Source organism: Muscardinus avellanarius (assembly GCF_963383645.1).
Source record: "Muscardinus avellanarius genome assembly, chromosome: 2".
Lineage (NCBI taxonomy): Eukaryota > Metazoa > Chordata > Mammalia > Rodentia > Gliridae > Muscardinus > Muscardinus avellanarius.
Window position 1 is genome coordinate 119,251,770 of NC_137787.1, and position 25,799 is coordinate 119,277,568.

At 42.1% G+C, this 25,799-nt stretch overlaps 1 protein-coding gene across 2 annotated transcripts in view; it reads right to left on the reverse strand.

Moving 5' to 3' along the window:
- The window catches only part of PSPC1 (paraspeckle component 1), a gene marked incomplete at both ends in the record, with an annotated part of 56,170 nt that extends 32,269 nt beyond the window's left edge, over positions 1 to 23,901 (reverse strand). For both annotated transcript variants that reach the window (XM_080690011.1, XM_080690012.1), the window contains 6 exons: positions 3,681 to 3,786; positions 8,360 to 8,444; positions 10,834 to 11,030; positions 16,570 to 16,665; positions 19,149 to 19,450; positions 23,551 to 23,901. In XM_080690011.1, the coding sequence (XP_080546137.1) occupies positions 3,681 to 3,786; positions 8,360 to 8,444; positions 10,834 to 11,030; positions 16,570 to 16,665; positions 19,149 to 19,450; positions 23,551 to 23,901 (1,137 nt within the window). The remainder of the gene's footprint in view (positions 1 to 3,680; positions 3,787 to 8,359; positions 8,445 to 10,833; positions 11,031 to 16,569; positions 16,666 to 19,148; positions 19,451 to 23,550) is intronic.
- Between the last annotated feature and the right edge of the window lie 1,898 nt (positions 23,902 to 25,799).

Consider the following 25,799-nt stretch of genomic DNA (forward strand, 5'->3'; position numbering starts at 1 on the left):
GAGGTTGGCAGAGAACCTGCAAACTTCCTGTCTGAGCCTCCGAAGTACTGGGATTACAAATATATGCCACAACAAAGGGCCTGGGTATTAACAGAAAGCATTATTAAGTTAGGAACAAAAAAGTAATACTAAAATGATGAAAGCCTTGTGTCTTCAATGGTACCTAGGCTGACAATAAGCTATCCTTCTGCCTCAGCCTTTGAAAGAAGGTTTGTGCCCTATTTTCTTCATTTTATCAATAATCCTTTGAAATAATAAATAGCATCTTTAGACCTGTGATTAAATACTATGAAAGTATACTGTTATACCATGCTATAGAGTTTACTGGCTTCAACTCTAGCCAAATTAATTATGATGTTTCAATTATGCAACTCAAAATTTTCTAACTTAAAAGAAAGGTAATATTTAAATACATTATCTTTTTCCAACAACATAATATTGTGAGACAACAAATTACCTATTTTCGAAACAAAGCTCATTTGTTATAGGTAAAATCTGGTCCCCCATTAAGAATTTTAAGTGCACAATGTTTTGAAATTAAAATAAATATTTGCAGTTACTCAATTCCAAAATATAGCATGTTTCCAAGTAGATTTTTACAAAACTTGCTACTTAGCAAATATGGGCTTTGAAATTTTTAAAACATTACTTTCTTTTATATAAAAGATATTTACATATTGATAAATCCAACTGCTTTATGTTCAAATATAACAACCAAAAGACCAGTTTACAGTGTCAGCTAAATATCAAACAAGAAAATGAGTATTGCAAACTAATTTTAGAAATTACTAAACACAAAATCAAAATGCTTCAAAAACTTATTTCAATACAATTTTAAATTAAAATAAATCAAACTTTTACCATGATACACAAAAAAGATTTTAACTGAATTTAAATGCCAAAACAACTGTCATCCTAAGAATGTTTACTTGATAGCAAGATAAACAGCTTTTGTTGTTATACAAGAGTTCTTTTTTTTTTTTTTTTTTTTTGGTACCAGAGATGGAACCCATGGGGATTCTACCTCTGAGCTACAGCAATATTTTATTTTTTATTTGGAAAAAGGGTCTCGCTAAAATCCTGAGAGCCTCCTTAAGTTGCTAAGACTGATCTGAAACTTGTGATCCTCCTTGTGATCCTCCTGTCTGAGCCTAGGAAGTCCTGGGATTACAGGCTTGTGCCATCACACCTGGCTGGAATTGATTTTTTTTTTTTTTTTTTTTTTTTTTTTTTTGGTGTGTGTGGTACCTGGGATGGAACCCAGGGCCTTTTTTTTCTTTTTTTGGGTCTGGGAATGAAACCCAGGGACATGTGACCTCCGAGCTACACCCACTGCCCTGTTTTTTTAATTCTTTATTTTGAAACAGGGTCTCACTAAGTGACGGAGGGCCTCACTAAGTAGTTGAGGCTGTCCGCGAACTGCGATCCTCTGTTCTCTGCCTGAATGCTGGAGGCAAGTGTGGGCCACCATGCCCGGCCTGGGACTGATTTTTACTTGTGTGTAATTAAAAAAAAAAAAAGCTTGGCAAGGTGTGGTGGCATACCTATGATCCCAGTACTTACAGGTTACATTTACATCAGATAAACAATAAGATACTTTTCTGAATGACTTAAACACCCCTTCTTTCAAGATCAATAATATGCCTTCCTGAGTTATTGGTAAGAATGTGTAGGTTTTAACATATCTGAAGTAGTCCCACCATCCTGTCTCCCAAAAACAAAAGCATGGGTCAGATCAAATCTTTTGAACTAATGCCAGTAATCAGGAAATTCAGGAATAAAGAAATGTGTTAAAATATCATTACTATGGGGCATAGTGGCACATACCTGTTATTCAAGTACTTGTGAGGCTAGAAAAGAGGATCAAAGGTTTGAGGACAGCCTCAGCCAAGTACTATGAATCTCAATCAACCTAGTGAGAACCCATTTCAAAATAAAAATAGAAAGCGGGACATGGTGGTGCACACTTTTAATTCCAGCATTTGGGAGGCTAAGATAGGAGGATCAGAGTTCCCAGACAGTCTCAACTACTTAGTGAAGCTGTCTACAACTCAGTGATTCCCAGTTTCAAAAAAAAAAAATTAAAAATAGGGCTGGGGATGTAGCTCGAAGGTAGAATGTCCTTGGGTTCAATCCCCAGTACCAAAAATAAATAATTAAATAAATAAACAAGTAAAATGAAAATGAAAAAGAACTGAGGTTCTAGCTCAGAGGTAGTTATGTTCCTGGGATCAATCCAAAGTACTACAAAAAAAATTAAAAAGGAAGAAAATTACAAGTATATAATCAGAAAACCCCACAAACTATAAAAGCTCTGTTTTGGTTTTTTTGGTGGTACAAGGGATAGAACTCAGGGGCAGTCTACCTCTAAGCTACAGGCCCACCTTATTTTTTATTCTGTATTTTGAAACAGGGTCTCACTAAGTTGCGGGGTGAGGAAAGAGTCTCACTAAGTAGCCAAGATTAGCCCCAAACCCAGATCCTGTCTCAGCCACGCCTGGATCCTTTGAAGCTTTCTCTTAAAAAAATAAAAAAGTGATAATAAAAAAATTTAAAAAGGAGAGAAAGCTGGGCATAGTGGTGCATGCTTATAATCCCAGTATTTGGGAGACTGAGACAGGAAGAGGATCGTACCTTTGTGGACAGCCTCGGCTACTTAGTAAGGCCTTCTGCAACTTAGTGAGATACTGCTTCAAAATAAATAATAAAAATGGGACTGGAGCCAGGAGTAGTGGTGCATGCTTGTAATCCCAGCATTTGGAAGGCTGAAACAAGAGAATCAGGGTTCAAGTACAGCCTTAGCTACTTAGGCCCTTTCCAAGTCAGTGAGGTCCTGTTTCATAATAAAGCATAAAAAAATGGGGCTGGGGTGTCACTTGAAGGTAGAATGCCCCTGGGTTCCATCCCCAGTACCACATACACAAAAAATAATTAAACAAAATAGGGGCTGAGCTCAGACATAGAATGCCCCTAGGATCAATCCCTAATACTTTAAAAAAGAGAGAGGAAACATATAAACTAAAATTATATATTATGTGGCGATTAAGAACTATAAAAGAAACTTTGTAATGTCTGTACAAAACTCAACTTTAACTAGTTACTATTAAAGACCTGACAATTTTTAAGATATGCTATAAGTATTTAAGAGGAACAGTCCTCATCTTTTTAGAAATGTATACCGAAAAGTATAAATTAAATTCTATGAACTTAGGCATTTCCAACAAAATAGTATGTGAAAGAAAATATACACTTAAAGATGAAAAGGATCAGCCCTGTGTTTATAACTATTATCACTAGATGACGAATGTTAGTAGTCTCCTCCAGTATGTGGCTAAAATTCTCCAAAATAAAGACTTGTGAATATCACTATATGGTGAAAATAAGTCATGTAGAAATGATGTATATATCAAGATTCCTAATTTACTAGTGTATATTTTTTATAAGGTGAGCTAAAATACAAAAATATATAACATCCCTTTGGGAAGAACATGAATGTTTACCTTTACAAACTAATTTTAATTTACTAACTATAGAAGGAAAAAAATCACTAGTTTCACAATCAAGACAACTTCGAAAAAGATTACAAAATGTACTATTATAGAAACACAAATCAAAAAATTGGCAAATACACATCAGCCACCTGACAGCAGAGTTGCCTAGTGACCTAGCACTGTACTCACATTTTCCATGTAACTGGGTTTCAAGCCTTCCTGCTGCCGCCTCAACTCCTCTTGTCCTCTATGTCGCATCATTTCTTCCTCACGGCGACGGTGCTCCTCTTCATGTCTGAAAATTTTTTTAAATAAAAATTTCATTATATATACATGTTAGCCAAAATCAGGTACTTCATTTCATGTAAATAAAATTTATACAAATTACATTATGACAAATCTGTGACTGAGCTGGGCAGGGTGGCGCACGCTTGGAATCCCAGCATTTAGGAGGCTGAGACAGAAGGATCACAGTTCGTGGACAGCCTCAGCTATTTAGTGAGTCCCTTTGCAACTCAGTGAGACTCTATTTCAAAATAAAGAATTAAAAATAGGGCTGGGGTGTAACTCAGAGATAGAATGCCCAGTACCAAAAAAAAAATTTGTGACTAATGACTGACTGTGACACCTACATTTACGCTCCTTTTATTTGGTTCCAAGACACAAATAAGTTAAAGAAACAATTAGGGAAAACAAGAAAACTAATGACACACAAGGTTTATCCTTAAATTCAAGAAATTAAGAATAAAAAAAAAAGCTCTACCACTACCACCACCGCCGCCACCACCACCCCACATAATATAAATAAATCTCTAAACTATACCTTCTATTATAGAGAAAAGGCTACGATTTCTTAGTGGCATAGCAGAGTTTTTCTTTTTTTTTTTTTTGTGGTTCTGAGGATGGAACCTAGAGGCCTTATACCTCCGGGCTATATTCCCAGACCTATTTTATATTTTTTATTTGGAAATAGGGTCTCGCTAAGTTGCTGAGAGCCTAAGTAGCTGAGGCTGGCTTCGAACCTGTGCAATCCTCCTGTCTCAGCCTCCCAAGCGCGGGGATTACAAGCGTACGCCACCATGCCTGGCAGCAGAGTTCTTTAAGATACTAAAAATCTACATGCATTAAGCCATAATAAAAGACCACAGTAACTAGGCAAAAATTCTATAGATGCAGAAAGAAACTTCATCCTTGCTTTGCTCTATTTTGACCAACCAATGAGGACATTTCCTGAAACAGGTAATAGCCCATAACTTACTTTTGTAAATTAAATATATTTTATATTGGCACTGGCAATGGAACCTAGGGACACCGTACATCTGAGCCAGACCCATTTTATTCTTTTATTTTGAAATAGAGTTTCAGTAAATTGCAGGTCCTCCTGTCTTGGCCTCACAAGTTACTGGGATTACAAGCACGCACCACCAGACCTGGCTTGTAAATTAAAATTTATAGGACAAATACTATCTAAGACTATCTGGAACAAAAGTAATTTAAACAGAAACCATAATACCTAAAAAAACTAAAATATTTACTGTCTTACTCTTTCCCAGCAAATATTTACAGAACACAATTAGCTCTTCAAGCAAGATGGATGTAGTGGCACATCTCTGTAATCCCAATACTAGAAAAGCTAAGACAGGAGGATCATAGATTTAGAGCCAGCCTCGGCAACTTACAAGACCCCTCAGCAACATGAGAGATTCTATTTCAAAATATACAAAAAGAACTATGCATAGAGATAGAATGCCCTGGGGTTCAGTTTCCAGTACCAAAATAAACATATATATGAAAGATTCACTATACCTCTGGATTCAATTCCAAGCACCAAAATAAATAAATATACAAATAAATAATATGGGCAGATGCAGGAGACATGTAAAAAGGACAATAAGAATTTTAAAACCTGAATTTCCCAGGTGTGGTGGCGCACACTTGTAATCCCAGCATTTGGGAAGCTGAGACAAGAGAATCACGGTTCAGACAGCCTCAGCTATTCAGTGAAACCCTTTGCAATTCAGTGAGACCCTGTTTCAAAAAAATAAAAAGCTGGATGTGATGGTGCATGCTTATACTCCCAGTACTTGGAAGGCTGAGACAGAAGGATTGCACAGGTTCAAAGCCAGCCTCAACTCTTAAGTGAGGCTCTCAGCAACTTAGTGAGACCCTGTTTCCAAATAAAATATAAAATAGATCTGGGAGTGTAGCTTAGAGGTAAAAGGCTCCTGGGTTCATTCCCCAGATGACCAAATAAATAAACAAATAAATAAATAACATTTTTCTGTTTCAACAATCTATTTGAATTGGGGGGGGGGGGTTTACTGGGATAAAAGCCAGGGGCACTCTACCTCGGAGCTACACCTCCAGCCCTTTTTTTTTTTTTTTTTTTTTGGGTGGTACTGGGGGTGGAACCCAGAGGCTTTCTACCTCTGGGCTATACTCCCAGACCTTTTTTATATTTTATTTGGAAACAGGGTCTAACTAGGTTGCTGAGAGCCTCACTAAGTAGCTGAGGCTGGCTTCGAACCCGTGCGATACTCCTGTCTCTGCCTCCCAAGCGCGGGGATTACAAGCATGCGCCACCAGCCTGGCTTCCAGCCCTATCTTTATTCTCCATTTTGAAACAGAGTCTCACTAAGTTGCAAAGGGCCTAAAAGTAGCTGAAGCAGTCCATGAACTGCGATCCTCCTGTATCAGCCTCCCAAATGCTGGGATTACAAGCGTCCTCCACCACACTTAACTATATGTTGGATTCCGATTATTCAAAAAATAAGGCAGGACTGGAACAATAATATATAGAAGACTGGTTACATGCTTGTAACCAGTACTTGGGAAGCTGAAATAGGAGAATTGCAGGTTCAAATCTAGCCTCAGCAATTTAGTGGGACTCTCAGCAACCAAGCAAGACACTATTTCAAAACAAAATATAAGCCAGGCATGATAGTGCATGCCTATAATAAAAGCACTTAAGAGACTAGGACAGCAGAATCTCAGGTTTTGAAGACAGCCTCAGAAAGCAACAAGGCTCTCATCAACCTAGTGAGATCTTGTTTCAAAATAAAAATCAGGGCTGTGATTGTAGCTCAGAGGCAAAAAGAAAAAAAGCTTCTGGTTCCTATTTCCCCCCACCAAAAAAAGAAAAAAGAAAAGAAAAGAAAGAAAACCGGCAAAATTAGGCTGGGAGTATGCACAAGAGGTAGAAAGCCCCTGGGTTGAATCCTCGGTACCACAAAAAATATATTTTTTGAAGTACAAAGGATTGAACCCAGAGGCTTTTTTTTTTTTTTTTTTGGGCGGGTCTGGGGATGGAACGTTCCCTGCCCTATTTGTTATTCTTTATTTGGAAACCAAGTCTCACTGAGTTGCAGAGGGCCTAAGTAGCTGAGGCTGTCCGCGAATTGTGATCCTCCAGTCTCAGCCTCCCAAATGCTGGGATTACAAGCGTGCACCACCATACCCGTCCTGAACCCAGAGGCTTTTTATATCCATAGCCCTTATTTGTTTTTGAAACAGATTCTAACAGAGCATAATGGCACAAGCTCATAATCCCAGCACTTGGGAGGCTGAGACAGGAAGATCACCCTTTCGCAGACAGCCTAGTGAGGCCCCGTTTTAAAGAATAAAGGGCTTGGTGTGTGTGTGTGGGGGGGGGGGTTTCAGGTCCCAGAGTTCAATCCCCAATACACACACACACACACACACACACACACACACACACACACACACACACACGGGTTCTAGGTTGCTAAAGCCCTAACCTGCTGACCTAGAACCTCAAATTCTGTTTCAGTCTCCCAAGGACTGGAATAATAATAGGCATGTGCCACCATGCCTAGCTAAGTTAATAGATTTTAAGTAGATTATCACCGTTGTCTACCGTAGGTTTTAATTTTTAAGGCTCATACAATTTTTACCACGGATTCTACTTACAGAAATATTTAAATAATCATCAGAAGCATAGTCATTTTTTTTTTCGGTGGTACTGGGCATGATGGAACCCAGGGGCCTTCTACCTCCGGGCTACATTCCCAGACCTATTTTATATTTTATTTGGAAACAGAGTCTCTTAAGCCAGGTGAGGCTGGCTTCGAATCTGCCCGATCCTCCTGTCTCGGCCTCCCAAGTGCGGGGATTACAAGCATGCACCACCACGCCCAGCTACATAGTCATTCTTAACCTAACAGCAACCCAGAAATGTATCTATTTCTGATAAAATGGCCTGATTAATCTGATTTTTTTTTTTTTCCTATGCAATACTGGGCATTCTACCTCTGAGCTAGTTCTCCAGCCCTGATTTTTATTCTTCATTTTGAAACAGGATTTTACTAAGTTGCAGAGGGTTTAAATACCTAAGGATCTGAGGATCCTCCTGTTTGGACCTCCATGTACCACCAAGCCCAGCTCACTGAACATTCTTACAGTATTACCTAAACCTCTTATGTAATATAAGGTAGCCAGCCAAGAAATCCCAAGAAACAAAAAGTTATGCTAGAATATAAAATATGTACAGAAAAAAACAACTCTTTTTCCCCCCCGGTATTTTCCAAATGGTACAACTTATTTGCAATGGGTGGTGGGGATTTTCTTATTAACACACACAAGCCAGGCGTGGTGGTGCATGCTTGGGAGCCTGAAACAGGAGGATTGCACCAGTTCAAAGCCAGCCTCAGCTACTTTAGTGAGGCTCTCAGCAACTTAGTGAGACCCTGTTTCCAAAGAAAATATAAAATAGGTCTGGGAGTATAGCCCAGAGGTAGAAAGCCCCTGGGTTCCACCCCCAGTACCACCAAAATAATTAAAAAAAAAAAATCACACACACAAAGACTACCATATATAAGAATGTTTATGTTACAATGTTGATCTTTTACCTCAATTGTATTTGCTTTCGTTTTTGCAGCTCTTGGTTTCTGAGTTCTTCTAACCGTCTGAGTTCTTCTTGTCGTCTCATTAGATCTGTTAAGACAATGAATGTAAATTAATGTTTTCATTTTCCTTGTATATATCGAAGTTTTTTTTAATGGTATTAGGGAAAAAAGCTACTCTCCCCAAATTTTTTTTTTTTGCAGTACTGGGGATGGAACCCAGGGGCATTCTACCTTCCAGCCTTTAGCCCTATTTTTTAAATCTTTATTTTGAAACAGGGTCTCAATGAGTTGCAAAAAGCCTAACGAAGTAGCTGAGGTTGTCTGTAAACCACGATCCTCCCATCTCATCCTCCCAAATATTGGGATTACAAGGGTGCACTACACCATGCCTGGCTTACTTCATTTTTTTTAAAAAGGGCCTCACTAAATTGCTTATGGTCTTGCTAAATTTCCGAGGCTTTTCTTAAACCTGCCTTACTATCTGATTCGGGCCTCCAAGTACTAAGAGTAAGGAATGTGCCACCCCAACTGGATGATTCCTATAAAGTTTTCATCATGTAATAAAGAGTAATGAAGCTGAGCGTTGTGGTGCAGGCTTAAATTCCAGTACTTAGGAACTGACACAAGAAGACCCTAGGACTCAGTACAGCCTCAAAAATTTAGTGAGGCTCTTAGCAAATGAGCGAGATCACTTCCAAAAATAAATAAATAAAAAGGCGTGGTGGCACACACTTGTAATCCAACATTTGAGAAGCGGGAAACAGAACAGAGGATAGTGGTTCAAGCTACTTAGAGAGGCCCTTCACAACTCAGTGAGTCTCTATTTCAAAAATAAAAAAGACTAGCCGGGGGTGGTGGTACACTATTGTAATCCCTGCACTTGGGAGGCTGAGACAGGAGGATCCCACAGGTTTGAAGCCAGCCTCAGCTACTTAGTGAGGCTCTCAGCAACTTAGTGAGACCCTGTTTCCAAATAAAATAGAAAACGGGTCTGGGAGTATAGCCCTAGCCCAGAGGTAGAAAGCCCCTGGGTTCCACCCCCAGCACCACAAAAATAAATAAATACATACATAAAAAAAGACTAAAAAATAGGGCTGGGGGTATATCTCAGAGGTACAATACCTCAGTTGGCATTTCTAGTATAGTAACGCAAAAAAATAATTAATTAATACAATAAAATATAAAAAAATAAAAAATAAAAGGGCTATCGGTGTAGCTGGGAGGTAAAATTTCCATGGGTGCAATCCCTAGTACCACAATAAAATGAATACACAGCTAGGTGTGGTGGTGGTGCATGCTTGTACTCCCAGCATTTCAGAGGCTGAGGCAGGAGGATCACGGTTCATGGACAGCCTCAGCTACTTGGCGAGGCCCTCTGCAATTCAGTGAGACCATTTCAAAATAAAGAATGAGTCCTGGTGTGGTAGCACACACTTGTAATCCCAGCGCTTGGAGGGCTGAAAGAGGAGGATCGCAAGATTCAAAGCTAGCCTGAGCTACTTAGTAAGGCTCTCAGCAACTTAGTGAGACCCTGTTTCCAAATAAATTATAAAATAGGTCTAAGAGTATAGTCCGGAAATAAAAGAGCCCCTGGGGTTCCACCCCCAATACCACCAAAAAAATTAAAAATTAAAGAATGAAAATTAGGTAGAAGCCAGGCATGGTGGCTCATGCTTGTAATCCCAGCATTCGGGAGGCTGAGACCGAAAGACTGTGGTTCATAGACAGCTTCAGCTACTAAGTGAGGCCCTCCACAACTTAGTAAAACCCTGTTTAAACTAAAAGAATAAAAAATAAGGCAGGGGGTATAGCATGAAGGTCGAATGTCCCTGGGTTCCATCCCCAGACTTGAAAAAAAAAAAAAAGTGGGGGCTTGAAATGTAGCTCAGAAGTAGAATGCCCTGGGTTCCATCCCCATTAAACAAATACATACATACATACACATATATGTACATACTTAATTCTAATCACATGAATGTTGGATAGGAACTATGAAATCTGTATGTTCCTGTATGAAATCTGTATGTTCCTGGTATTTTTTTTAATTCTCTCTGAGGAGAAATTTTTATTTCTAAATACGCCAAATTACAACTATAGCTAAATGAATTAAGAATGACTTGTAAGAATACATTTCAGTGGGCATAAAAATAAACCTCTAAAAAGTTGGTGGTGGCACAAACTTGTAATCCCAGTACTCGGGTGGCTGAGACAGGAGGACTGAAGTTTGCGGATAGCCTCCGCTACTTAAAGAAGTAGATCCTTTGCAACTGAGACCTTTCAAAATAAAGAGTAAAAGAATAGGGCTGGGGATGTAGCTCATAGGTAGAATTCCCCTGGGTTCCATCCCTAGTACCACACACAAAATAAATAAATAAATAAATAACAGGGCTGGGGGCAGCTAAGAGTAGAATTCCCTCTGGGTTCAATCCTCATTATGTGAAGAGGTCATGCCATATCTGTAAGAAAGCCTGTTTTACCTTGCCTCATCAACATCAGTTGGTGTTCATGCCTGGCTGCTTCCATTTCTGCCTCCAGTTTCTCCTTGGCTTCTCTGATGTTTCTATCAACCTGTTCACGCTGCTGCTTTTCCATTTCATCCAAAGCCTTCCATCGAGATGCATATTCAAACTCAAACGTCCCTGGCTGAGCAAAGCGCGGAGGCTGTTCTCTTTCCCTAATGTTATATTAAAAATACACTGAAATGTATGTTTCAAATGTAAACAGAAAATACAACATATACCCTTTATTTAGCATTGAAAATGTTCCACAAATTCTGTCAAACAGGTGCCCTAGATGAATAACCTTACAATAATGTTTAATGTTCTGATGTAGATTTTACAGGCCTGGTCTTTTTTTTTCTTTTTTTGTGGTACTGGGGATGGAACCCAGGGGCCTTCTACCTCCAGGCTACACTCCCAGACCTATTTTATATTGTATTCGGAAACAGGATCTCTTAAGCCAGCTGAGGCTGGCTTCGAACCTGTGCGATCCTCCTGTCTCAGCCTCCCAAGCATGGGATTACAAGCGTGCGCCACCACACCCGAATACAGGCCTGGTTTTTAAAAACTGCCTGAAGCTGGGCATGTTGGCACATGCTTGTAATCCCAACGCTTGGGAGGCTGAGACAGGAGGATCGCGCAGGTTCGAAGCCAGCCTCAGCTACTTAGTGAGGCTCTCAGCAACTTAGTGAGACCCTGTTTCCAAATAAAGTATAAAATAGGTCTAGGAGTGTAGACCAGAGGTAGAAGGCCCCTGGGTTCCACCCCCAGTACCAGTAATCAGGATTCAAACCTATACAATCTAATGCTACAACCTATCTTTCTCTTATTACCACCAATAAGGTCTTTCTGGTTCTTACCTTTGTGTGTGGGTATAATGCTGAGGATTCAATTTATGGGCATTCTACCTAAGAACCACACCCACAGCCCTATTTATAAGTCATTTTGAGACAGGGTCTCACTAAACTGCTGAGGGTCTTGCTGAATTGCTGATGTTCTCCTTGAGTCTGCTAGCCTCCCTGTCCCAGCCTCTACATTACTGAAAATACCGGTGTGCACCACCACACCCAGCTTGGATTTTACTTTAAATAAGGGAGTTTGCAACTATGAATCAAATATATTACAAGTGAACTACTTGAAATTAGATTTTCTTTTGGGTGGGGTATTCAACCTCCAATGTATACCCCCTACACTATTTTTTATTCTTTATTTTTAAACTGAGCTGCAAAGGGCTTCACTTAAGTAGCTGAGGCTGGCCTCCCAAATGCTGGGATTACAAGATTGCATCACCACACCCAGCTGGAATCAGATTTTTTTAGTAATAAAATCTTTTTTTTTTTTTTTGGTGGTACTGGGGATGGAACCCAGGGGCCTTCCTCCGGGCTACAATGCCAGACTTATTTTATATTTTTTATTTGGAAACAGGGTCTCTTAAGCCAGTGGAGGCTGACTTTGATACTGCATGATCCTCTTGTCTCAGCCTCCCAAGTGCGGGGATTACAAGCATGCACCACCACGCCCGGCCCAAGTAATAAAATCTTCTAGAAGCCGGACGTGGTGGTGCACACTTGTAATCCCAGCATTTGGGAGGCTGAGACAGGAGGATCATGGTTCACAGCCAGCCTCAGCTACTTAGTGAGGCCCTATGCAACTCAGTGAGACCCTGTTTCAAAATAAGAAATAAAAAACAGGGCTGGGGGGGGGGGGGGGCTCAAAGGTAAAATGTCCCTGGGTTCCATTCCCCAGTACCACCAAAAAAAAAAAAATCCTTCTAGAGTTTATTTGCTATATGCTAATTAAACTGGCTGAGTCAAAAAAAAAAGAGGGGCTAAAAATTGTAGCTAGAAGCTGGGCGTGGTAGAATACACTTGTAATCCCAGTACTATGGAGGCTGAGACAGGAGGACCACAGGTTCACAGCCAGCATCAGCAACTTAGTGAGACCCTGTTTCCAAATAAAAGAATAAAAATTGAGCTGGGGGTGTAGCTCAGAGGCAGAATGCCCCTAGGTTCGTCCATCCCGAAGACCACAAAATAATTTTTTTTGCTTGAGCTGCACTTGGTGACATGTGCCTGTCCTCACAGGTGGCACACACCTGTAATTTAAGAGTACTTGGGACCATGAGACAAGAGAAACAGGTTCAAAGACAGCCTCAACAACTTAGCAACACCTGTTTCAAAAGAAAAAAGAAGCCGGGTGTGGTGAAACACACTTGCAATCCCAGCATTTAGGAGGCTGAGACCAGAGGATCGTGGTTCGTGGACAGCCTCAGCTACTAACAACAAGGCCCTCTGCAACTCAGTGAGACCATGTTTCAAAATAAAGAATAAAAAATAGGGCTGGGGGTGTAGCTCAGAGCTAGAATGCCCCTGGGTTCCATCCCCAGTACCTCAAAAAATAAAATTTTAAATCCCGTTTTTTGGTTTTTGTTTTTTTTTTTTGGTGGTACTGGGGTTCCTGGAAGCCCTTCTACCTCCGGGCTACACTCCCAGACCTGTTTTTTTATGTTTTTATTTGGAAACAGGGTCTCTTAAGCCAGCACGGCTGGGTTCAAACCTGCATGATCCTCCTGTCTCTGCCTCCCAAGCGTGGGGATTACAAGCCTGTGCCACCACGCCTGGCAGCCCCCACTTCTTTTTTAAGAGAGTTCTAATTCCAATTTTCAACTTCCTAAATCTAAAGTATACTACATTTAAATTTATTTTCATTTTGTATGCTACTGCAGATTGAACCCTGAGGCATTCTAACTTCGAGATATACCCAAGCCTAATTTTTCAATTCTTATTTGGAAACAGGGTGTTGCTAGGTTGATGAGAGCCTATTTGCTAAGGTTCTCCTTGAACCTGAGATCTCCTGTCTCAGCCACCCAAATACAGAGATAACAGGCAAGTACATTTTAAATTCATAAGACACAGCCAGAGTCAGGTAAATGGAAAGTCATACTGATACCCTTCCTCTGCTCCAACACTGAGTTTTCTAGTGGTCTGTGTGCTTCTAATGACCTCTCCATTTTCCCAGATCCCTTTTGATTATCCCACTTTTTCTCCCTTAGCATATTCCAGAGCACAGTGCTCAATCATTTGACTTCTATCATAGTGGTAACTCAAGCAAAGATAGCTCTTCTAAAACCCAGATGTCAGCCAGGCTGATGGCGCATGCTTGTAATCCCAGCACTTTAGGAGGCTGAAACAAGAGGAACACGCAAGTTCGATGCCAGCCTCAGCTACTTAGTGAGACTCTCAGCAACTTAGACCTTGTTTCCAAATAAAATATAAAATAGGTCTGGGAGCATAGCCTGGAGGTAGAAAGCCCCTGGGTTCCATCCCCAGTACCACAAAAAAAGATAAATAAAAAATAAAACCCAGATGTCTTCAACTACCAACATGACTGCATTGCTAGCCCCCAGAAAACTGCCTGGTACAATGGCACCAAAGTGACAGAAACAAAATCCAATATCATATACAATTACATCCTGCTTCATACTAAATAAAAAGGTAAACTGAGCAATCATGCTGGTTCAAAGCTATAATCCTTGTACTTGGGAGGCTGAGATGGATGAAAAGTTCAGGCCCACCTTAGTAATTTAGTGAAACCCTCAGCAACTTTGCAAGACAAAAAACAAAAATAAAAAATAGGGCTGGAGTGTAACTCAGAGGCAAAGTGCAGCTGAGATCAATCCCCCAGTACCAAAACAAAATAAAATAGTGCTAGTGGTATAGCTCCTAAATAGAATGTCCCTGAGTTCAATACCCAGTACCCTAAAGGAAAGGAAAAAGGCAACTGATAAAAACAATAACATTTTCAAAACGGGCTTCTTCCTTTTTCTTTAACCTCTAAAAATAGGGCTACCCCTATGCTAGCTTTCTAAGTAGGGTCTCCATGCTCTACCTCACCCCACCCTAAAGTTTCCTTTTTAAACAAACCTGAGGTATTCGAAGTATTTTCACATCAAGACTTCATTGTTTTACTGGCATATGTGTATAGACAGTCTGCTACCCAATTAAGCAGACCACAGTAATAAAAGGAAAGACTAGGCCAGGCATGGTAGCACATACTTATAATCCCAGTACTTGGGAGGCTGAGACAGGAATATAGCAGGTTCCAGCCTCAGCTACTTCACAACTTAGCAAGACGCTCTGTTTCAAAACAAAAAATAATAGAGCTGGTGGTGTAGCTCAAAGGTAAAATATCCCTGCATTTAATCTTCAATACCACAAAAATAAAAGATTATTCTTTTTTTTGGGGGGGGGGGTACTGGGGATGGAATTCTTCTACCTCTGGGCTACACTCCCAGACCTATTTTATATTTTTATTTGGAAACAGGGTCTCTCTTTTTTTTTTTTTTTTTTTTTGGTGGTACTGGGGTTCCTGGAAGCCCTTCTACCTCCGGGCTACACTCCCAGACCTATTTTTGCATTTTTATTTGGAAACAGGGTCTCCTAAGCCAGCGCGCGGGGCTAGCTTCGAACCTGCGCGATCCTCCTGTCTCTGCCTCCCAAGCGCGGGGATTACAAGCGTGCGCCACCACGCCCGGCTGGAAACAGGGTCTCTTAAACCAGCAAGGCTGGCTTCGAACCTGCACAATCCTCCTGTCTCCACCTCCCAAGCGCGGAGATTACAAGTGTGTGCCACCAAGCCCAGCAACAAAAGATTATTCTAAAAAAATTAATGTTATACGCTTGTAAACCCAGCATTCGGGAGGTGGAAACCAGAGAATCACGGTTCGCGGACAGCCTCAGCTATTTAGTGAGGTCTCTGCAACTCAGTGAAACCCTGTTTCAAAATAAAGAATAAAAAATAGGGCAGGGAATGTAGCTCAGAGGTCAAATGTCTTTGGGTTCCATCCCCAGTACTGCAAAAAAAATAAAAGCCAGGTGTGGATCACAGGTTCACAGCCAACCTCACTAGTTAGTAAGGCTCTCTGCAACTTAGTAAGACCTTGTTTCAAAATAAAGAATAAAATATAAGATTGGTATAGCTCAGAGGCAGAATGCCCCTCCCCTGGAGTCAATCCCCAATACTGCAATAACAGTAACAATAATAAGGAAGAGGAGGAAGAGGCATCCATGGTGGCACATGCTTGTAATCTCAGCATTTGAGAAGCTGAGACAGGAGGATCACAGGTTCGCAGATAGCCTCAGCTACTTAGTGAGGCTCTTTGCAACTTAGTGAGACCTTGTTTCAAAATAAAGAATAAAAAAATAGGGCTAGGAGCCGGGCATGGTGGCACACACTTGTAATCCCCACGCTTGGGAGGCGGAGACAGGAGGATCACGCAGGTTCGAAGCCAGCCGCTCTGGCTTAAGAGACCCTGTTTTCAAATAAAAATATAAAAAATAAGTCTGGGAGTGTAGCCCGGAGGTAGAAGGGCTTCCAGGAACCCCAGTACCACCAAAAAAAAAAAAAAAGAAAAAGAATAGGGCTAGGATTATAGTGCAGAGGTAGAATCCCCTTGGGTTCCATCCCCAGTACTGCAAAAATAAGATAAAATATTATAATAGTAATAGGGCTAGGGGCATAGCTCAGAAATAAAACAACCCTGGGTTCAATGCCCTGTATCTCCAAAATAAAAATCTGAACATACAATATACCAAGACACCCCATTGTCCAGATTATATCACCAATAGAATGTTATGAACCAACGATACTTCATAACAAGTCTATCAATATCCTTGATAGCACATATCTAAAATATCTCCAGTAATAACATCTTACTTATGATATTGCTGAGTTTTCTGCATTAGTTTCTCAGGCAAGCCGTCCTCATCATCAAACTGCTCCATGGGCTCCACGATGACTGGACGAGGGGTCCTGGACAGGAATAAAGACATTATTAAGAATTAACATAGTGCCTATAAACAAACTTCTTAAAGCTTTTTACAATATATTTCTGGAAAATGTCTCAGTTGAGAAAAATGCCTCTGGTATAGCTCATATAATCATTACATTTTCCGAGTGAATGTCAAAAAGCCAGCAAGAGATGAGCATGCACATCAATTATAAATCAGAATAACCATTCTAGCCGGGCGTGGTGGCGCACGCTTGTAATCCCCGCGCTTGGGAGGCGGAGACAGGAGGATCGCGCAGGTTCGAAGCCAGCCGCGCGCGCTGGCTTAGGAGACCCTGTTTCCAAAATGAAAATGTAAAAATAGGTATGGGAGTGTAGCCCGGAGGTAGAAGGGCTTCCAGGAACCCCAGTACCACCAAAAAAAAAAAAAAAAAAAAAAGAATAACCATTCTAGCCATTTTTTGTAAAGTATGATACAAATAATGTATACCTAAAATATATTTTGTGTGTGGCATGTACCCTCATTTAGAGTGGCCCATCTCTATCCATCTTGCAAATCTCCCTGTGCCTGTGTTTTTCAGTATTACTCTGCAGTCTTTCTTAAGAATCAGATGTGGTGGCACACGCTTCTAATCCCAGTACTTGGGAGGCTAAGACAAGAGGATCCGGGTTCAAGACCAGCCTCAGCTACTTAGTGAGGACCTCCACAACCTAGTGAGACCCTGTTTCAAGTAAAGAATAAAAAATAGGACTGGGATCTGGGCATGGTGGCGCATGCTTGTAATCCCAGCATTTGGGAGGCTGAGACAGGAGGATTGTGGTTTGAGGCCAGCCTCAGCTATTTAGTAAGGCCCTTTGCAATTCAGTGTGACCCTGTTTCAAAATAAATAAAAAAAATAGGGCTGGGGGTGTAGCTCAGAGGTAGAATGCTCCTGGGGTATATCCCCAATACCACAAAAAAAAGGACAAAAGTAAGGCTGGGGGTGTAACTCGGTGATAGAATTAACAAAAATGAAAACATCTATGATTTCACTGTACCAACCAACTTTCTATTGAAGCTCTCCTTATCTCTTTTTTGGTAATGGGAGTTGAACAACTCTACCACAGAGCTACACTCTAAATCCTTTTTTTATTTTTATTTTTGCGGTACTGGGGATTGAACCCAGGGCATCCTACCTCCAAGCTACACCCTCAGCCATATTTTCTATTCCTTTTGAAACTGGGTCTCACTAAGTTGCAGAGGGCTTTACTAATTAGCTGAGGGTGGCCACAAACCTGTGAATCTCCTGTTTCAGCCTCCCACATGCTGAGATTACAAGTGTGTCACCACACAGGGCTTAATTTTATAACTTGAGAAAGGTTCCCCTACTTTCCCCAGGCTGGTCTTTTTTTGCAGGTCTGGAGATGGAAGCCAGGGGCATTCTACCTCCAAGCTACACCCCCTGCCCTATTTTTTTTTTATTCTTTATTTTGAAACAGGATCTTACTAAGTTGTGGAGGGCCTCAGTAAGTAGCTGAAGCTATCCACGAACCACGAACCTCCTTGGGTTCCCAACCCAGTACCACAAAAAAAAAAAAAAAAAAAACTACACATCTATAGCAATGAAAAAATTGTCAACTCAACTCTCTAAGAAATGGGCGTAGTTACATACATTTATCACTGGGAAGCAGAAAGAGAAAGAATATAAGTTTGAGGCCATCTTAGCCAAATTTGACTCTCAACAACTTACCCAGATACTGACTGAAAATTAAAAAGTAAGCCAGGCATGGTGGCTCATACTTATAATCCCAGTACTTGGAAGGCTGAGATAGGAGTGGCACTGAATCTGAGCTACAGCCCTAGCCTATTTTATTCCTTCTTTTGAAACAAGGTCACAATAAGTTCCAGAAGGCCTCACCAAGTTATTGAGGTTGGCCAGGAACCTATGATCCACCTTTCTCAGTCTCTCAAGTACTTCAATAAAAGGCTTGTGCCACCATGTCTAGCTATTTTTTTTTATTTTGAAACAGGATCCCACTAAGTTGTGGAAGGCCTTGCTAAATTCTTGAGACTGACAACAACCTGTAATTCTAAAGTCTCAGCCTCCAAGTAAAAGGATTAAAGCGTGTGCAACAATAGCCAGCTCAAATATTCTGTCTTTGTTCTCATTTAGGTATTCACTCAACACCTATTTACCATATGCCAAGATAGTATGAACTGCAAGGAAAAAATTACAGAACAGAGAGAAACCCATATGTAACTGAATAAAAACAAAATATTTAAAACTTACATTGTAACTGGGCATAATGGCACATACCTTGTAAGCCCTGTACTACCCCAGCAAGTAGTGAGGCTCTCATCAACCTACCAAGACCCTGTTTCCAAGTTAGAAATAAAATCAGGCTTGGGTGTAGTTAAAAAAAAAAACCCTGTTTCAAAATAAATAAATAGGGCTCAAGCTGTAGCTCAGAGGTAGAATGCCCCGGGATGCCATTCCCAGTACCATAAAAATAAAATAAAACTTACGTTGTTAGTAAAAATGCCCCATCACCACATCTTTCCAGAGCCTTTCGAGCAGGAGGTTTTGCTGCAAATTCTACAAAACCTTTTCCTGTAGCTCTACCACGATCATCCACGACCACAACAGCTTTCTCGACTGGACCAAACTGGGAAAATGCTTGTTCTAGAAGCTCATTGGAAACAACCGGAGAAAGGTTCTTGACAGTTAGGGCTGCTCCATGTGTAGCAAAACGAATTCGGAGAGGTCTACTCTTCAAAATGGTGCCGTCCAGCTCTGCTTTTGCAATTTCAGCCAGTGTTCTGGATTCCTTTTTAGAAAGAAATATCATTTTGTAAAGATAACAGTAACAAAAAATTTAACATAGCGCTTTTTTTTTTTTTGGGTGGTACTGGGGTTCCTGGAAGCCGTTCTACCTCTGGGCTACACAACCAGACCTATTTTATACTTTTTATTTGGAAATAGGGTCTCTTAAACCAGTGCAGCTGGCTTCAAACCTGCACAATCCTCCTGTCTCCGCCTCCCAAGCGCGGGGATTACAAGCGTGCGCCACCACGCCCGGCTAGTGCTTTCTTATAATAGGGAGAACTGGGTAGCTTTAGGAAATGACTGATAGGGTCACTTTGTTCTTTGGTTTAATGTGCATTCTTTTTTTTTTTTCTTTTTTTTTTTTCTTTTTTTTTTTTTTTTGGCAGGTCTGGGGATGGAACCCAGGGGCATTCGACCTCCAAGCTACACCCTCTGCCCTATATTTTATTCTTTATTTTGAAACAGGGTCTCACTGAGTTGCAAAGAACCTCACTAAATAGCTGAGGCTGTCTGCAAACTGACATCCTCCGGTCTCAGCCTCCCGAATGCTGGGATTACAAGTGTGCACCACCATGCCCAGCTATATGACATGCTTTCTATTAGCTACTCAAGATAATTGCAAGCATTTTAAGTTTAAAAAAAAAAAAACCCAAGCCAGACATGGTAGCGCACGCTTGTAATCCAGCATTTGGGAAGCTGAGACAGGAGAATTGCGGTTTGCAGACAGCCTTAGCTTAGTGAGGCTCTTTGCAACTCAGTGAGACCTTGTTTCAGAATAAAGAATAAAAATAGAGTTGGGGGTGTAGCTCAGAAGTAAAATGCCCCTGGGTCCCTGGGTTCCATCCCCAGTACCCAAAAAAAAAAAAAAAAAAAAAACCTATAGCGCTCTCAAATTGTGATGCCTAGCTGGGTACAGTGGGCACGCTTGTAATCCCAGCATTAAGGAGACTGAAAAACGGAGGACTGCGGTTCTCGGACAGCCTCAGCTACTTAGTGAGGCCCTCCGTAACTGAGTGAGACCCTGTTTCAAAATAAAGAACAAAAAATAAGGCAGGGGGTGTATCTCGGAGGCCAAATTCCCCTGGGTTTCATTCCAAGACCCACAAAAATAAATAAATAAATAAACAGAATAAAAATTGGGGCTGAGGGTATAGCTCAGAGGTAGAATACCCCTGGGTTCCATCCCCAGTACACAAAAGAAAAAAAAAAAAACCTATAGCCCTCTTAAGTTGTGCTGCCGAGCTGGGTGTGTTGGCACATGCTTGTAATCAATCCAGGCATTTGGGAGGCTAAGACAGGAGGATCTGGGTTCGCAGACAGCCTCAGCCATTTAATAAGGCAACTCATTGAGACCTTGTTTCAAAATAAAAAATATAAAAATGGGACTGGAGGTGTCACTCTGAGATAGAATGGTCCTGGGTTCCATCCCCAGTACTGCAAAAATAAAATAAAATAAAGAGTCTGGGCATGGTGGCACACACTTGTAATCCCAGCATTTGGGAGGCTGAAACAGGAGGATCGTGGTTTGCAGACAGCCTCAGCTACTTAGTAAAGCCCTTTGCAACTCAGCAGTGAGACCCTGTTTCAAAATAAAGAATAAAAAAATAGGGCTGGGGGTGTAGCTTGGAGGTAGAATGCCCCTGATTTCAATTCCCAGTACCACAAAAAAAAAAAAAAAAAAAGCCAGGCATTATGGCACACTTTTGTATTCCAAATACTTTAGGAGGCTGAGTCAGGATGATTGCAGGTTCTCAGCCAGCCTCAACAAGTAGTGAGACTCATCAACTTAGGGAGACCCTATTTCAAGATTAAAAAAAAAAAAAGCGCCAGGCATGGTGGTGCACTTTTGTAATCCCAGAATTCAGGAGCAGAGACAGGAGGATCGTGGTTCCTGGACAGCCTGTCACTTAGCGAGGCCCTTCACAACTCAGCGAGACCCTGTTTCAAAAATAAAAAGGCAAGCCGGGTGTGGTGGCGCACGCTTGTTATCCCAGCACTTGGGAGGCTGACAGGAGGATCCCGGTTCGCAGACAGCCTCAGCTACTACTTAGTGAGGTCTTTTGCAATTCAGTGAGACCCTGTTTCAAAATAAAGACTAAAAATAGTAGCCGAGCGTGGTGGCACACACTTGTAATCCCAGCCTTCAGAAGGCTGAGACCAGAGAATTGCAGTTCACAGACAGCCTCAGCTACTTAGCGAGGCCCTCCACAACTTAGTGAGACCCTGTTTCAAAATAAAGAATAAAAAATAGGGCAGGGGGTATAGCTCAGAGGTAGAATGCCCCTGGGTTCCATCCCCAAACCCGCAAAATTAAAAAAAAAAAAAAATGAAAATGAAAATAAATAATAAAAATAACAGGGCTGGAGGTGTAGCTCGGAGGTAGAATGCTTCTGGGTTCCATCCCCAGTACCGCAAATAAATAAATAAATAAATAAATAGAAATCGGGCATGGTGGCGCACACTTGTAATTCCAGCATTTGGGAGGCTGAGATGGGAGGATCCTGGTTGAGGACAGCCTCAGTTACTACTTAGTGAGGCCCTTTGCAACTGAATGAGACCCTGTTTCAAACTAAGACTAAAAAATAGGGCTGGGGCGGGGGGCGGGGACTCGGAGGTAGACTGCCCCTGGGTTCTATCCCCAGTACCGAAAAAAAAAAGACTAAAAATTAGGGCTGGGGTTGTAGCTAGGAGATACAATGCCCTTGAGTTCCATCCCTGCTACCGCAAAAAGGGAAAAAAAAGGATTTAAAAAATGTTTGGGGTATAGCTCAGAGGTAAAAATGCCACTGGATTTAATCTCCAGTACCACAAAAATAAAACAGGGCTGGGGGTGCAGATCAGAGGTATAACACCCCTGAGTTCAATCCCCAGTACCAGACACAAAAAGAGATAAAGGTATAAAATACGGGAATATCTTTTGAAAGAAGGCTGAGACCGGAAAATTGTGGGATCAAGGCCATCCTGGCCCACAGCAGCTAAGACTGTTTCAAATAACTCAAATAAAAAAAGATACTGTCCTAAGACCATGAACTCTTGTTGTTCCAACTTTTTAGAATATAAAGAGAACAGGATTTTTACATAAATTGGAAAACTTCTCAAAACTGATTTAGAAGCGGGCATGGTGGTGCACCCCGTGCTTGGAAGGCGGAGACAAGAGGATCAGCAGCCCTGGCTTTAAGGGACCCTGTTTCCAAATAAAAAAGTATTAAAAAAAAAAAAATAGGTCTGGGAGTGTAGCCCGGAGATAGAAGGGTTTCCAGGAACCCCAGTACCACAGAAAAAAACAAAACTGATTTAGATGGGTGGGTAACCCAGGAATTAAACCCAGGTCATTCTATCCAGAGCTACAGCATGCATACTGTACTGGGGAGTTGAACCCAGGGTCATTCTATCTGGTGCTACACCCCCAGCCCCTGTGCCTGTGTGTGTGTGTTACGCAGACGGAATCCAGGGTGTGTGTTTAAGAGAGGGAGGGAGGAGGGGAGAGAAGTAGTAAAGAGAAAGAAAACCAGGTACAATTTTCTTTTGTATATCTTGTAACAGGTCGCTAGGTTGCTTAAATTATCCTGGGACTCGGGATCCTCCTGCCTCAGCCTCCCAAGAACTGAGATTACAGTCGCGCAGTCACCACACCTGGCTTAAAATTTAGATTTAAAGGGGATATGGTACACAACAGTCCAAAGGTAGGGCAACTAATTCGAATATATAGTATATTGTCCACCTTTACTCGGAAAAGATAGGAGTATCCACAAAAGGAAAGGTTATATTAGAAATGTAGCAATTCGACAGTGTCCTATTTCTGCAGATCCAACAGCGCTACCGGAAGACACAGTGGACCGCGTGGGCGGTTTAAGGTACGAGGGAGCTAGCAATATTGAGGTAATAATGGTGTTTACTGATGGCTGCCTGTGCCGAGATGATTCTGGAGTTTTTGTTGTCATAGTTTGTTTTTGGTGGGGATGGAATCATCAAGGGAGGCTTTGTACCCCAGAACTTCGCCTCCAGCTTTTTCCACTTCTCATCTCGAGCCGCCCCCCACCCCACGCGCGGCCTCCGCCCCAGGTCCTCCCGCCGCCCTCCAGCGCTCGGGGACCGACTCACCAGGCGGATGAAGCCGAAACCACGGTCCCGGTTGATGAAGACCTCACTGGGCTCGCCGTAGCGCTCGAAGAGCCTCTTGAAGTCCTCCTCAGTGATGTCGGTGGGCAGGTTGCCCACGAAGAGGCGGCAGCGCTGCGTGTAGGTCTTCTCGCCCGGCTTGAGGAAGCTCTTAATGTCGATAGTGAAGCCCAGCTCGGCGTCGGTGCGGGCCTCGGCCGCCGCGGGCTCGCCCGCCAGCGCCAGGGCCATGGCCGCCGCCGGCTCGCCCTCGCCGGCCGCCGACTCCAGCGCGCGCAGGCGGGCCGGATTCTTCTCGATGCGTACTTGCTTCAGGTTGCCTCGCAGCATCATCGTGGGCGCTCGCCCGCGACAACTGACACCCGACACCCGCAAGGACGCGCAGACGTGAGCGCCTCCGACGCGTCTGTGTAAAGGCAGAGAAAACCCGACACGGGATCCGCCGCAGAGCGCTCCAAAATGGCGCAGACCAGACTGCCGCGGGAAGGAAGACGCTGGCGCCGGCCACGCCCACGCCACGCCGCGCGTGCGCACTCGGGCCAACGGCCGGCCGGGGCCACCGCGCGTGCGCAGGGATTCGCCGCCTCCCGCCCGCGCCGCAGAGGCTTGACCTCAAGCAGCACACTGCGCGGCGTCTGCGGGCTCTGATTGTGTCAAGTGTGCAGCAGCGTGTGAAGATACAAGAAATCGTGAAACATTTTTACCCTTTAGAATATCGGGCTTCACGAGAAAAAGAAAACTTCCCTGGATTGTACATGACATTCTATAACAGGAGATTTCCCAGTAATTTGAAACCCTTTTAACCCGGGCATGGTGGAGCACGTTTGTAATGCCAGTACTTGGAAGGCTGACACTATAGGATCGCAGCCTACTTTAGTGAGGCCCTCTTTCAAAATTAAAAAAATAGGGCTAGAGGTGTAGCTCAGAGATAGAATGCCCCCGGGGTTCAATCCCCAGTACTGAAAAAAAAAAAAAAAAAAAAAAAAACCTTTATCTTTGTCCCTTTCAAGGAGCAAGACACTCTTGAAATAGACAATCCAGTTTTATATGATAATTGTGCTGTTAGAGCCAATGCATGTTAGCACACGCCTATATAATCCCAGTACTTGGGAGGCTGAGACAGGAGGATCACAGTCCTCAACCCTGTTTCAAAATAAAAAATAAAATAAAATCGGGCAGCGGTGTAGCTCAGAGGTAGAATGCCCCTGTGTTCAACCCCCAGTATCAAACAAAGCCCTAGCATATCCTAAGTCTTTTCCATTTCACCAAGGCACTATCTTTTGCACAAATATCAAACCAGTGATCGTACTTACCTCCTTTTTTATGGTGCTGGGGATGGAACCCAGGAGGATTCTACTTCTGATATAGCCCAGCCCATTTTATTTGTTTTTATTTTCATATTGGAGAATGGACCCAGATGCATTCTACCTCCAATCTACCCTTCAAGTCCAATTTATTTTATTTTATTTTATTGTTTTGTTTTTGTGGTACTGGGGATGGAACCCAGGGGCATTCTACCTCCAAGCTACATCACCAGCCCTATTTTTTTCTTCTTTATTTTGAGACAGCATCTCACTGAGTTTCAAAATACCTCACTAAGTATCTGAGGCTGTCTGAGAACTGTGATCCTCCTGTCTCAGCCTTCCAAATGCTGGGATTACAAGCTTGCACTACCTTTATTTATTTATTTATTTATTTATTTATTTATTTATTTTGGTGGAACTAGAGATTGAACCCAGAGGAATTCTACCAACAAGCTAAACCCCCATCCTAGTGGAAACAGGATCTCACTGAATTGTGGAGAGCCTCGCTAAATTGTTGAGGCTGGTTTCAAACCTGCAATCCTCCTGTCTCAGCCTCCCAAGTACTGAGATTAAAAGCATTCACCATCACGCTCAGCTTCCCAAGCCCTATTTTATACACACACATATGGTGGGGGGCTACACCCCTAGCCCTTTTTATCCTCTGTGTGTGTGTGTGTGTGTGTGTGTGTGTGTGTGTGTGTGTGTGTGGTACTGGGGCATTATACCTCTGAGCTACACCCCCAGCCCTATTTTTTTCTTTATTTTGAAACGGTCTCATTGAATTGCAAAGGGTCTCACTAAGTAGGTGAGGCTGTCCTGAACTGCAATCCTCCTGTCTCAGCCTCCCAAATGCTGAAATTACAAATGTGTGCCACCACGTCTGGCTTTTATTTTTTATTTTTTTATTTTTTATTTTTCTTTTTTTGG